This window comes from Hyperolius riggenbachi, chromosome 12, assembly GCF_040937935.1.
Source record: "Hyperolius riggenbachi isolate aHypRig1 chromosome 12, aHypRig1.pri, whole genome shotgun sequence".
NCBI lineage: Eukaryota > Metazoa > Chordata > Amphibia > Anura > Hyperoliidae > Hyperolius > Hyperolius riggenbachi.
The window spans coordinates 92,585,681-92,598,741 of NC_090657.1; the positions used below are offsets into that span (position 1 = coordinate 92,585,681).

General features: G+C 46.0%; 1 protein-coding gene across 1 annotated transcript in view; it reads right to left on the reverse strand.

The window, feature by feature from the left end:
- RPRD1B (regulation of nuclear pre-mRNA domain containing 1B) overlaps positions 1-13,061 on the reverse strand; it is a 103,792-nt gene that overhangs the window by 24,751 nt on the left and 65,980 nt on the right. The window contains exon 4 of the mRNA XM_068262844.1: positions 5,243-5,352. Within this exon, the coding sequence (XP_068118945.1) occupies positions 5,243-5,352 (110 nt within the window). The remainder of the gene's footprint in view (positions 1-5,242; positions 5,353-13,061) is intronic.

Here is a 13,061-nt window from a genome sequence, read left to right on the forward strand (position 1 = left end):
AATCTCTCTTACTTTGATTTTTGCTGAATAACAAGCCTCTTTATTCCCAAGCTCCTAAGGAGGCCGGCAGGCCGCATAACAGATACTGCAAAGCATGCTGGGGCTGCTTCTTCTCCCTACTGCACTCCCTTGGTCCTCCCCTTCTTTACCCTATCCCGCCCTAAGGCTGATTTCACAGTGAGAAGTTACAGGCTCATGTTACAGCAACCTGTAGCAGCCCAACTCACAGCACTGAAAAATCAACGTGCTGTTCACAAGGCACATGTTCCATTAGAGTATACTGCATGAGTCCGCTATTGTTCCTAGCCACATGGCTAATTAATATTCACTGCACAGTAGTGTTGTCCGGATCATGAACAATTAGGATCTTTGATCCGGATCTTTTTTGTGAGTCGAATCATCAGGAAGCAGGGTAAGGGAGGATATTACATCACAATTGGCTTCATACAAGACAGTCAAACATGGAGCCTGCCATGAGCTGTCAGGAGCATCAATCTCTGCAAACACTATATAAAAATTCTGTGAAATCCAAACGTGGACAGTGAAATGCATATGTAATGTAAGTACAGCCAATATTTAGCTACTGATATATGTGTTTTTTTTCTCTGAGACCCTATAGCTAACAGCTCCTCTTTAAAGAACCACTATTGGGAAAAATCATATAATGTAAATTACATGAAAATACATAAATAAAATACATGTCTTCAAGACTAAAATGTGCTATATTTTACTTTTCTTCTATGTTGCTGTCACTTGCAGTAGGTAGTAGAAATCTGGCAGAACTGACTGGTTTTGGACTATCCCATATCCTCATGTGGAATTCTCATGGTTTTCTTTATTTTCAAAAGAACTTTGTGAATGGTAGTTGCTCAGTCTAATTGCCAGAATACTGTGCAAACATGGGGGGGCTGCGTCTTTGTATGTGGCCAACCGGGGAGCCAGTGCTGGAACGGGGACCGAGAGAGGAGTGGGGAAGGCTCTATAGGGCTTTCTCTCCCCAGGTAAGTATCTATCGGTTTGTTTGTTTTTAAATGATTCCCATTGACTTTAAGCTCTCTGAATTTAATTTCTCAGTTTTTACTTCTTACTGTCTCTCTCTCCCTGTTCATCCCTCATTTTATATCTATTTCTGCATCCTCAACAAGATTCCAGTATGACAGGCCGAGCGCGGGTTTATCTGGGATCAGAGCATGAGAAATGACAGTACAGTCAGGAGTGATCGAGTACTCGGGCCCTCCTCTGCCGACATATCTACATCTCAAAGCCCGCTAACATCTAACATGACAGCCGCTCCGCGCTGCGCTCCCGAGCTGGAGGGCCTCTTCACGTTGTTTATACCAGGCGTAAATTAGACTTACGATCTGCCTAAAGAGCCAGAAAACCTATTTATAATATTTCTGGCCAAGCCAAAAGTATACAAACCTTCCTTCTTGCTGCAGCCGAGTTATTTAGCTGGCTCATATTTCCATGTTAGGGCAGGCGTGAGCTTGTGATGTATGATAATGCGAGAGACAACTGTGCTTGTATTTATACATGCGGACACTGATGGATGGATGACAGCGTAAGCTGTGCTTAAAGACAAATTATTAAAGAACATCAGCCGGGTTATTAGCCAGCAGAGCCGAGCCGTGGACCTGAAGCAGGAAGCAACATTTTACACACTGTTTAATAAAAGTACTGATTAGATACAGAAACTCGCCGGGGCTCCGCACATTCCAGGGAATTAATGAGGCATCGAAAACTAAGTGCATCTCCGGTAACAGAAATGAGATTGTACAGCTCTCAGTATGTCCAGGCTGAAATCCAATAGCCCACTATTACATCTAATTGTTTTAATCAAGTCCTGCAATTGCTGATGGAAAAGTTCCACGGACATATCCTATGCTATAGGCTCTCCCACTCTGATCACATGGCTGGACTCACAGTGGGCGCAAGAACGCAAGGGAAAGCGGTGCATCACGTTATCATACAGTTAAGCATACAGGCAATGAAAATTATGTTTCACTGTACTGTTAACACCAGCCGGCGTAATGCAGTAAACACCCTGCATGCAGCACGCTGGAATAGTGCACTTTCCGTTGTACCATGAAAGTCACGCTGTGAATTTTGCATTGCGACAATCTGTGGTACAATGCGGCAGTTAGGACGCACCGCAAGTCTCTAAAGTAAATGCGGCATACAGCTTTCACAGCTGCTGCGAAAAATGGGTCACAGAATCTTGCTTCTTTCTACCTCTCTAGCTTTACCTTGGGCACAGGGATGAGACTGAACTGGTCTTACCTCCCCTCTCCCTCCTTGGGTGTGGCCAACCAAGCTGGGACAGAGAGTGATGCAGACAAAGGTCTCAAATTATTGTTACAGGAAACTTTACATTTAGGCCTGGGGCCGACTACCGTTTAAATCGTTAATAGCTGTCACAATCGCAGCATCGCTCTCCCAGGACCGGTATTGTCTGCTTGGAGGTGCAGCGGAGCTCCACAGCCAGCACTTTTATCAGTGAGTAGGAATATTGACAAGAACCTAGAGAGTAACTAGGAGACAATAATGTGACTTAGTCACATGATTACTGCGAGAGCCAGTCACCGAGATTATGACAGAACACTGCAAGACCAGAATGCAGGATCATAAGCAACATCCACCCGACCTCTGAGTGCATCGTTCTCCTCCATACTCCTCCCACCAGATGCCACTCCTTCACAGAGAGGTAAGTGGGAGGAAGAGAGAAAGCCAGAGAGTGCAAGGAGAGAGGAAAGAGTTATGAGAGAGGTGAGGGAAGAAGAGAGAAGAGGGAGGAGAAGAGAGAGAGAGAGAGAGAGAGAGAGAGAGAGAGAGAGAAGAGAGAGAGAGGGAGAAGAGAGAGAGAGAGGGAGAAGAGAGAGAGAGAGAGAGAAGAGAGAAGGAGAGAGAGAGAGAGAGAGAAGGAGAGAGAGAGAGTTGGGGGTGAAGGGGAAGAGAAACAGACCAGAGAAAAGAAAGGGGGCGAGAGGGCGAGAGAGCAAGAGACAGAGAGAAAGAGAAAGAAAGAGAGAGAGAAAGGGGGAGAGGAGAAGCAAAAGAAAAACTGAGTGAGACAAAAAGAAAGACTCATAAGAATTGGGATAGAAGGTGGTGGGGCTCGCTTTCTAATAAAGTCAGGGCCAGATTTAGGGCAAGGTCACCTAGGCCATGGCCTAGGGCACCACAGGAGCAAGGGCACCAAAGCAGCAGGCTAAACTGGTGCAAGCTTTCAAATGCTGCAATGCAGGGAGATCAGGCAAGTGCCTGACCGCAGGACTCTGCTGCCAGCGGCCTGTGCAGCGGCCACCTTGCTCTCTGTGCACGTTTGCATTGTGGCCAGCGGCTATGGACTTGGGCAGCATTGGAGGCGGAAAGGAAGAGAAAGCTTCTGCTCTGGAGACGAGCGGAGAAATGAGTGACACTGATGGCTGCTGCGGTGTAAAGGCGAGCTGGCTATCTATACTGAAGGGGGTGGGAAAAGGAGGGACTAAGGGAGTCATCTGGCTACCTATACTGGAGGGAAAGGGTCATTTCGCTACCTATACCGAAGGGGGGCGGCTGGTGGCAGTGGCCTTGGGCGGTAAAGAGTACAAATCCGGCCCTGAATAACGTAAAATGTACCCACAAAAATCCAACTCACAGACACATCTACTGATATTGAGTGGAGTTGGCTCTTGACACCATGGAGATGGCTTGTAGAGACATTTGAATACTGCCAGATTCCAATAGTTGATTCACGGCAAAATGTTCTGGAGCTAAGTGGAACTTTTCCAGACCCCGACGGTAGAGTACAGTTGCAAGGAAAGCAATCATACCTGTTGGCTTATCTTTATCACTTATTTCTGCACTGCTAGCATGGCTAGCATAAACGGCACTGGACACTAAGGATATAATAATGCCGCTGGGGGGGGGGGGGGGGGGGGAGGAGGGGAAGAGGGTAGTCGGGCAATGGGGTAAGCCTCGCTACTTGTGGGGTGCTGCTCCCCTGGCCTCTGCAGGATGGGCCGCTTTCTCCAGTGCTGAACCGCATTTTGAGTTCCCAGCAGGGTCAGTCTTGTTTTTCTCTCTCCCACACGACGCAATGCATGCCAGAAAATGTAGTCCTCATATGCAAGAACATCTATGTACTTGCATCCACGGACTACATCTCCCAGAATTCATTGTGGTGGGCACGAGAGAGAGAGAGAGAGAGAGAGAGAGAGAGAGAGAGAGAGAGAGAGAGAGAGACTGCAGGGAACTACAAAATGTGATTCCAGAGCATGCCAGTCTTGGAGAAGTATCTCTGGTGCTCAGTTCCCTTTAAGACTAGATTAGAGGATGAGGACTTATTTGCTCTGTTTTAGTGTAGGCATGATAAGACGTCTGGTCATATTCAGCCAAGAGCGGTGTTCTCTACATTATTCTAACAGGGGCCCCATTATTAATAATAAACAATTGCTCCCTTTTGTAAGCATACATCATCTCCTGTACCATCAACACTCACATATTAGTTAACAATACTATAGTAACAATAGTACATAATTGTGCACCACGGGGTATGCATATTACGCGACGAAAACCTAGGGCCTAGACAACAGGTACCATGGATACATCCCCTGACTGCAATGGGCTGACGAGGGGTGCGTGGGAATAGCAGGTACAACTGGGATCGTGAGGAAAATGGTGAATGGACTGGAGTCGATGGACTACAATCCCATTTTCTCCATAGCCATAGTTTCACTGCAGTCTTATTACTGCCCTATTCCCCTTGCACACACCTCTAGGTCTGACTTTCTCCCCTGACAACACAGAAACAACTCCACAGATGTATAATGACAAGATGTCGAAAGCATCTGCAGTTCCTTTACATGAGCGAACTCTGAAGTCCTGGCAGCTGAGCCTGCACAAATATGCAAGGCAATATTGGCCATCATTTCTATACAATCCTGTTTGGCTTCTTTCTCTTGGCTGTCATTCAAGCCTTCAGGGAAATCTAACACATTGACCTGACATTATTTCTATCCGCTCTTCACTCAGATATAATGAATGAAACTAGTTGATGCTAAGCAGATTTTCCTTGGAACACTTATTTCCTAATCAGGGCAGAGGTGAAAATGTCCTTGTAAAAACACAGCAGAAGATGCTCCTGACAGATGTGCTGTAGCGAGTGCTGACAGCGCACACACCGGCGGACGGGAATATGTCGGGTTAATGAGCCTGGCCAGTGACTCTTGTACATGGTGTTAGCATTGATGTGCAGACGTACCAGGAGAGGACCGGAGGTGGGTTCCCGTGGGGAGTAGCTGCCTGGATAATCATCGTCCTCATCTTGGACCTGCTGGAAACTGCGCTTCAAAGACACCTTCTCCTCGACCACTGCAAAGGGAGAAGAGGTTCACGGACATTAGCATTTATTATAGAAACGGGTCTTAAGTCATCAGTTTGTCATAGCAACTCATTTCTTGGTGGTTGATTCTTAAAAGGAACCTAAACCAAAGTGGAAAAAAAAAAAAAGTTTCACTTACCTGGGGCTTCTACCAGCCCCCTGTGCCTACACCATCCTGGAATGATGCTCCGGTCCTTCGCCGTGGCTTAGTTTTGTTGCGCCTGCGCGGCACTGGCCACGCCCGCTCTTGCTCATGTCAATGGCAGCGAGAGCGAGGTTGTGTGTGGCCAGGGCCGTGCAGACGCAGTGCAGAACTAAGGCTGGTTCAGACGGGCGTTTTTGTGGCGTTTAACGCAGCGTTTCAGACGCAGCGTTTTTTGGGATCTACTGCCATCCCATGCAAGTGAATAGGAGCGTTTAGAGCTGGCTTTTGCAGACTTTCATGAAAGCCTGGCAGTAGATCCCAGCGTTGCATCTAGTCTCAAAAGCAACATGCTGCTTTCAGAGGCAGTAAACGCGAGGAAACAATAGCAGAGACCAGAACTGCTTGCCTTGAACGCTTTTCAAAAGCTTTCAAAAGCTAGCTTTTAAACGCTGGCGTTTGAACGCAATGCCAAGCAAAAGCTCAGCAGACGCCCGTGTGAACCAGCCCTTAGCCCGAGCAGGGGACCGGAGCATCGTTCCAGAACGGCACGGGCAGAGAGCGGCTGTAGGGAGCTGGTAGAAGCCCCAGGTAAGCGAAACTTTTTTTTGCCACCAGCCGTTTATATTCCTAATGAGTAAATTCTGACTACCCGTTACAGTGGAGCATCTGTCAGTACAGTAAGATACATGTGCTACAGTGCAAACGGACCACACAGGATCAATTTCTGAGGTAGTAAAAAGCTCAGCTCCAATACTGCAAGTCAGTGATGGGATCTAAGAAGGAGAACATGGGGCGCACTGTCGTGGAGTACTCAATCCACACCTACAATGCTGGCCATGGCTTGAGGAGGAAGGTCTGGACACCACTGGAGGGAAATCCTTGATTTTAATATATGCCTGTGACTTTTACATTCCAGTTAGTGCAATATGGTTTTATGATTAACAATAAAAAAGGTTAATGCACGATAGTGCGCTCCTTGCTCTCCTCCTTAGTGGAACATCTGTGCCAATCTTCTGTTCTGTTGAATTGTAGGACCCTATTGACTTTCTTCATGTACCAAGTTTGAAGCCTAGCCTGACATAGTGATGCCAAGTCTCCTGGTCCCTGATATAATGTGATCCCCTGATGTAATGAGCAGGGGAAGATTGCAGCTGTTCTCCCAGCAGATAGATTGCCTCTAATGCTGGGCATACACGGCTCGATTTTGCCGCTCGATCGATTCCCCGCTCGATTCTGCAGGCGATTCTTTTATCTTCCGCTTGTTTTTTTGTATCTTTTTCCATTGTCCTCAATGCAGAATCGAGTGGCGAAACGATCGGGCATGTCGGAAATTATCTATCGAGCCATCTAAATGACTCAGAATCGAGCCTGTATTCCCAGCATTAGAGACTGAGAGCTTATGCAAATGTACTCACAGCTGTCAGTCTCCAGGAAGGAGGTGTGGCTTTCTCATCCTGTTACCTGGACAGCATCATCACACTGGCCACATGACCTCACATCATAGATGGAATTGGAATTTATTTAAAGCAAACCCGTAAGGTTAGTTAATAAAAGAGTTCGATATTTACCTCGGAAGTGGCCTTCTGGATCCTCCAGAGGATTCCCCTGACCGCCTCCATCATTCCAGAGCCGGGACCCCAAAAGCGCGGCTGCACTGCGCCTGTGCAGCAGTACAGATCCTCTTGTGCTTTAGCAGAAAAAGCCAAGCTCGATCGGGTCCATGCTACTGCACAGATGCAAGCCGCTGACAAGGGCTTGGCAACGCTCTTCCAGGGGAGGGGAGGCATCGCTGGGAGGGTCCAGTGGAGGAGGACCGGAGAAGCCTTTGGATTATCCAGAGACTTTCCTCTATTAAATGGAGTACCCATTTGGAGGATTTTTTTTTTTAGCTGCAGGTAACCTTTAATAAAGAAAAACAAAATCTAAACCGCTATAAGAATATAGGCACAGGCACTACATAAACTCGAAAGTGAATAAAGTTAGTTTGTCTCACTTCAGGTCTGAGAGCCCCAACCAGGTATTCCTGCAGCTGTCCCCTTCTCTCATTAATCATAGCATTTTACGCACTGCCATGGCAGACTTTACAGAAGGAGCAAGGGCCTTCTCTAAACTGTGTCACAACCAACTTGATGAATTTTGTTCCCTTCGTGCAGAGAGGAGCATGCAGGACTGTTGTAGGGAAGAGGGAAAGGATTTCTAGAAGATGCTCTCTAACAATGGACTTTATTTAGGAAGGTTCTGCAAGGCTGGTGGACTCTGGATAACGGTTGTGATCCCGCAACTGCGATCTCAATTTACTACAGGTTTTCTGAAATTGTAGTATGATACCACTGACTCCTCTAATTTACATATAGCAATCTTGTTGCTTGAAAGTCTATAACATAAAAACCATTTCATCACTGCTAAAGCTAGCCCTTGATAGAATTACATGTAGAGGGTGCAAATAGGCACAAAGAACATCGCAGGCCATAGGCAATATAACTGTGGTTACAGCTTAGGGCTGGTTCACACTGGGCACTTTTGTAGCGCTTTGCTGATCGCCAGCTAATGTATCCCTATGGGATCATTCTCACTGCAGTGTTTGCGATTTGAACAAATCACGAACGCGCTGCATGCATCACTTTGGGACCAACTGCACTGTGATTCTTGTTCTATTGAACGGGAATCACAAGCGCAAATTGAGGTAAAACCACAACATTTTGTATGCCAAAATCGTGATCACGGATAACCACGACTCTACTGTATATAGATGTAAGTGTTTCTGATGGTGAAACCAGGATAATTAACGAAAAAGTGGGTATCCTGAGTAATTGACTGCATTCTACCAAATGTCACTACAGTGTCTCTTTCAGGAGAGCCCCTTATATTGCAAGAAGTGCCAACCTCTTTGTTTTCAGAATACTAATCTTAAAAGGCTTGCAAACAAGATACGCCCTCAGGCTGTTTCTGTCATTCTGGCTATTTTTATCATCTTGTTTTTATTTCCTCATCTTGTAAATGTTAGATTTAATAACGTATTTTTTCGTACAAAAAAAATAAATAAACCAAGAGGCAAAAAAAAAAAAAAAAAAAGGCAATAAATGATGTCACAGCAAAAGCCTTGGCAGTAGAAAGAGGAGGAATTATCTGTATTAAGCGTCCCTGGAGAATCTGGTTAAGTTTCCTCTACACAGAGAAGAAGCCACAAAATGCTTTCTTGAAGTCTTCCTTTTACCTAGCCATGCCTAAGCTCATTTGCGGCGTAGCGAGAGTAGGAGACCCCATTCATGCAGCCAGCAGTCATCGCGCACCTGTCATTAGGAGGGCAGAACAAGATAGTGTGCTAAAATTGTCCTGGCGGTGTTTGGCCTTCGATACAAACAGCGGGTAGAGGCCCTGTGCGCTCTTCTTCACAGAGGACTACCTGTACGATGAGCCCGCTAATTAAACTAGCTATAAAATAACCGCAGGGAACACAATGCATGACTAACCCGTGACTCATTGCTTTTATACACACCATGTCAGTGAACACATTTATTTCCTTTGTCCTGTGGGCACAATCTGACAGAACCCCGCTGGAATAGATTAAGCCTGCGCCGGCGTAAATCGGAATACATAAATGTCTATGCTTCTGTGCGGTTACTTAAAGTGCATGTCTGATCTCAATAGCGACATTTGAATAAAAGCTACGACAGAAGCCTGCTATTCTGAGGACTGTGCTGAAGTGCTGGTAATTATAGTGGACCCATCAATACAAATGACTGTTTTCTGATTTGGGGTAAAAGGCAAATTACTATTCATAAATTTTGCCAAAAACTGAATTTGGGAGTGGGTAGTTTTAAAGAGAAGGCACTTTTTTAATGTTTCCTTTATATCGTTCAGCATTTAAATTAAGGCTTTTAAATATAAATTCTATTTTAAATCCTGAAAATAGGAAATACTGCATCTGAATATTTCATATACACCCAATGCCTGCCAAAGGCGGAAGGCTCCAATCAAGTCGCCTTTTAGTCATGTCCTACATGGTTGCTGTTCTAAGCACACAGCAACTCCTAGCAAAGTAAACAAAAAGTGAGATGCTGGGCTTTTACTGCCATACAAAGGCTTCCTCTAAACATGGAGAAAAAGCTGATTTTTTTTTCTATTTCAATTACATAAATCTCTTGTATGGAAAACTAAGTATCAAGGATTGGCCGAGAATAATCATAATGAAAAGTAATTAGAAGCATACATTGGAGATGGGGAAAAATAAGAAAAATTGTGTGGAAAGAAAGGTGTATACTCATCTCCAATGTGACAGGGACACTTCATACTTCTATGGGTGTGTACACATGCCCAACTGGTGTCGCCTGTCGAGGACCAGGAGATGATACCCTAGGTTGACATTGCTGGGCCGAGCTGGGGCGGGTGTTGCTGGGATCAAGTCAATAGGATCGACGGGGGGATTGGTGTCACTGGGGTTGAGGCGATCTGTATGGCGGATCGCTAGTGGGTTGGGCGTCATCGGGTGTGACGTACACACCAATCAGTAGCGCATACCCCCTTTCCCATGAGAAATCTTTTCCTTTTCACAACCGGATTATCAGAGGGCGCTGTATGGCTGATATTGTGGTGAAACCCCACCCACAGTGTGATGTCAGGACCATGGTCCTCACAGTTTCCTGTCTGTGAACCTCATTGCATTGTGGGAAATAACCACTGTTTACAGCTGGGTCCAACTGCCAAAAAAAGCAAGCAGCATCTCCTTCCACTGACATCACCTGCCAGCAGTAAAAATGTCACCATGTGGTAAATGTCAGAATGTAAATCAGGGAGAGGAAAGATTTTACAATAGACACTGACTAAATCATTTATAAATTATTGTAAAATAAAGCAGTTTTTTTATTACAATATTTTCACTGGAGTTCCTCTTTAAGTCGGGCGTGTGTACAAGGCTTATAAGATCCTCCAGTGTACTGCACACAGAAATATCTGATCTAGCACACAGATCCTTATTAGCAAGAACTGGTATCCCCTCCACACCTGGCCAGTGACTTTCGTTCTCTGCAGTCTAAAGCTATGAACACTCTCTTAATAAACTGTCACCATAGGGATGACGACATGACCCCTTGGGTGACAATTCAGGGATGAGTGCTGTACAGATGCGTTCTGTTGCTATGGAGAGGGGGGGAGGGACGATGGTACTGTGTATGACGGAGAAGGAGTGGTATAGAGGAGAACAATGGCCTCAGCCTGCGTTTGCATAAGATGATCCGGCAGTCCAGATCTCGGATGTTGATGCATTGGGTTTTCCATACAGAAGCTAGATCCTTGGCAGGGGTGGCCCCCGACCACCTACCTTGGCCGAGCACCATGTAGAAGGTGTATGATACTAGGGATGATCGGAATTTGCGGATTCCGTCAGCGCTAAATTCCGTCGCTAAGACATTTCCGCCGGAATTTTGCGAAATTCTGCATTCCGGCGGAAAAATTACAGTAATCGCAAATGAAACCTTGTTTATGCTAACTGGTAGCCCATAGCACCTGTTGGCTTTTCCCCTGGTCCTTTTTCTTCTTCCTCCTTCCCTCTTCCGGAGGATCTTGTCTTCCAGGGAATTGTAGGATGTCAAAAGCCAGCTCACATACATTGGCCAGGAATCGAACCCAGGTCTAGTGCTTGCAAGGCAGCTCTCCTCACCGCTATACCATCACCAACACTACATGCTGAAGCCCGCCTAGCATGTACCATTGTGATATATGTGAAGCGCAACTCACATACATTGGCCAGGAATCGAACCCAGGCCTACCGCTTGAAGGCAGCTATCCATACCATTATACCACCAACGCTACACACTACAATGCTACATGCTGAAGCCAGCCTAGCATGTATCATTGCGATATACCCAAGAGAAAATATGTGCTTACTTAGGGAATTGTAGGATGTCAAAAGAATGCCGGTATCCGTTGATGGTTTTAAGCTGAAAATTCAGTTCAATGGCATCAAGTCCTAGAGAGAGAGAGAGAGCGAGCTCATTTTTCTCTTGGGTATATCACAATGGTACATGCTAGGCTGGCTTCAGCATGTAGTGTTGGTATAGCGGTGAGGAGAGCTGCCTTCCAAGCACTAGACTTGGGTTCCTGGCCAATGTATGTGAGCTGGCTTTTGACATCCTACAGTTCCCTGGAAGACAAGATCCTCCCCCGAAGGAGGGGAGGAAGAGGGGAGGTTTGTGTGGAAATTCTAAGTCTGGCGAGCAAAAAAAAAAAATCTTATTTTTAGGCAGAAATCCGTTTGGTGGGGAAAAAAAATTTGCATTCCGCGGGAATTCCACATTTTCCCACGGAAATTCCACCATAGCGCTATAGCAATTCCGTTCCGTCACACCGGAACCACCAAATTCCGTCCGGAATCGCAGAAATCTTAATTCCACGGAATCCAGCGACCATCCCTATACGACACCTACCAGTAAATCATACCGTAGCAAGGAAGCCCATTAATGTAAAATGCAGAGAATGTTAGATTTAGAGCATAGTTAAGTGAAGGTTTGAATTAACTCACAATAATAGAGATTGCAGTTCATTAGCGAGGACGGTGATCTCCGTCACCTTAGTGCCATTTGCAGTGCTGCCTGTTTTCTCTGTACAGAGGTCACAGCGCTCTCGCTCTCATACCACAGCCAGGCGACTTGTCCAAACAGCTGTGAGTTCCAGGCAAGCGGGCAGCGGTGCAGATGATAAAAATAGCAATGATAGGACATTCTTTATAATCACATTCAGATTCTATAAATAAAATGTGGAGGAATTTATAAGAGTTGCATCACCGCGCTGACCTTTAACATTGCAGAACGGAAAAACACGACCGTAACTGAAGTCCACATCAAAAGCTGAACTCCCCAACTTACACTTACAAATAAATGAGACTAAAGGCCTAGGTAAAACTGACTGCCTTCCCTCTCTACCTTCCAGCCCATTACCGACACTGGAGGACGGTGCTCTGCTCAGGGCTAGTAAAACTGCCTACCATCTGGCCCATTACTGGCAACTGGAGGATGGTGCTCTGTTCAGGACTAGTAAAACCAGCTGCCTTCCCTCTCTACCTTCCAGCCCATTACCAGCACTAGAGGAGGGTGCTCTGCTCAGGGCTAGTAACACTGCCTTCCCTCTCTACCTCTTGGTGTAATACCGACACTGGAGGAGGGTGCTCTGCTCAGGGCTAGTAAAATGGACTGCCTTCTGGCCCATTACCGGCACTGGAGGACGGTGCTCTGTTCAGGGGTAATGAAACTGGCTGCCTTCCCTCTACCTTCTGGCCCATTGTTGGCACTGGAGGAGGAGCAAAAAAAGATTTGTGCTTTACGGCAGAAAAGTAGTGTCTTAAAGTATACCCGAACTACACCTGAGCTGCCTGCCTTCCTTTTAAACAATACCAGTTGCCTCACAGTCCTGCTGATCTCTGGCTGCAAAAGCATATAAATAACACACCTGAAATAAGCATGCAGCAAATCCAGTCAGACCTCAGTCAAAGCACCTGATCTGCATGCTTGTTCAGGGTCTATAGCTTAGGTCATGTTGACAGTGGTGCATTGCGGGATAACA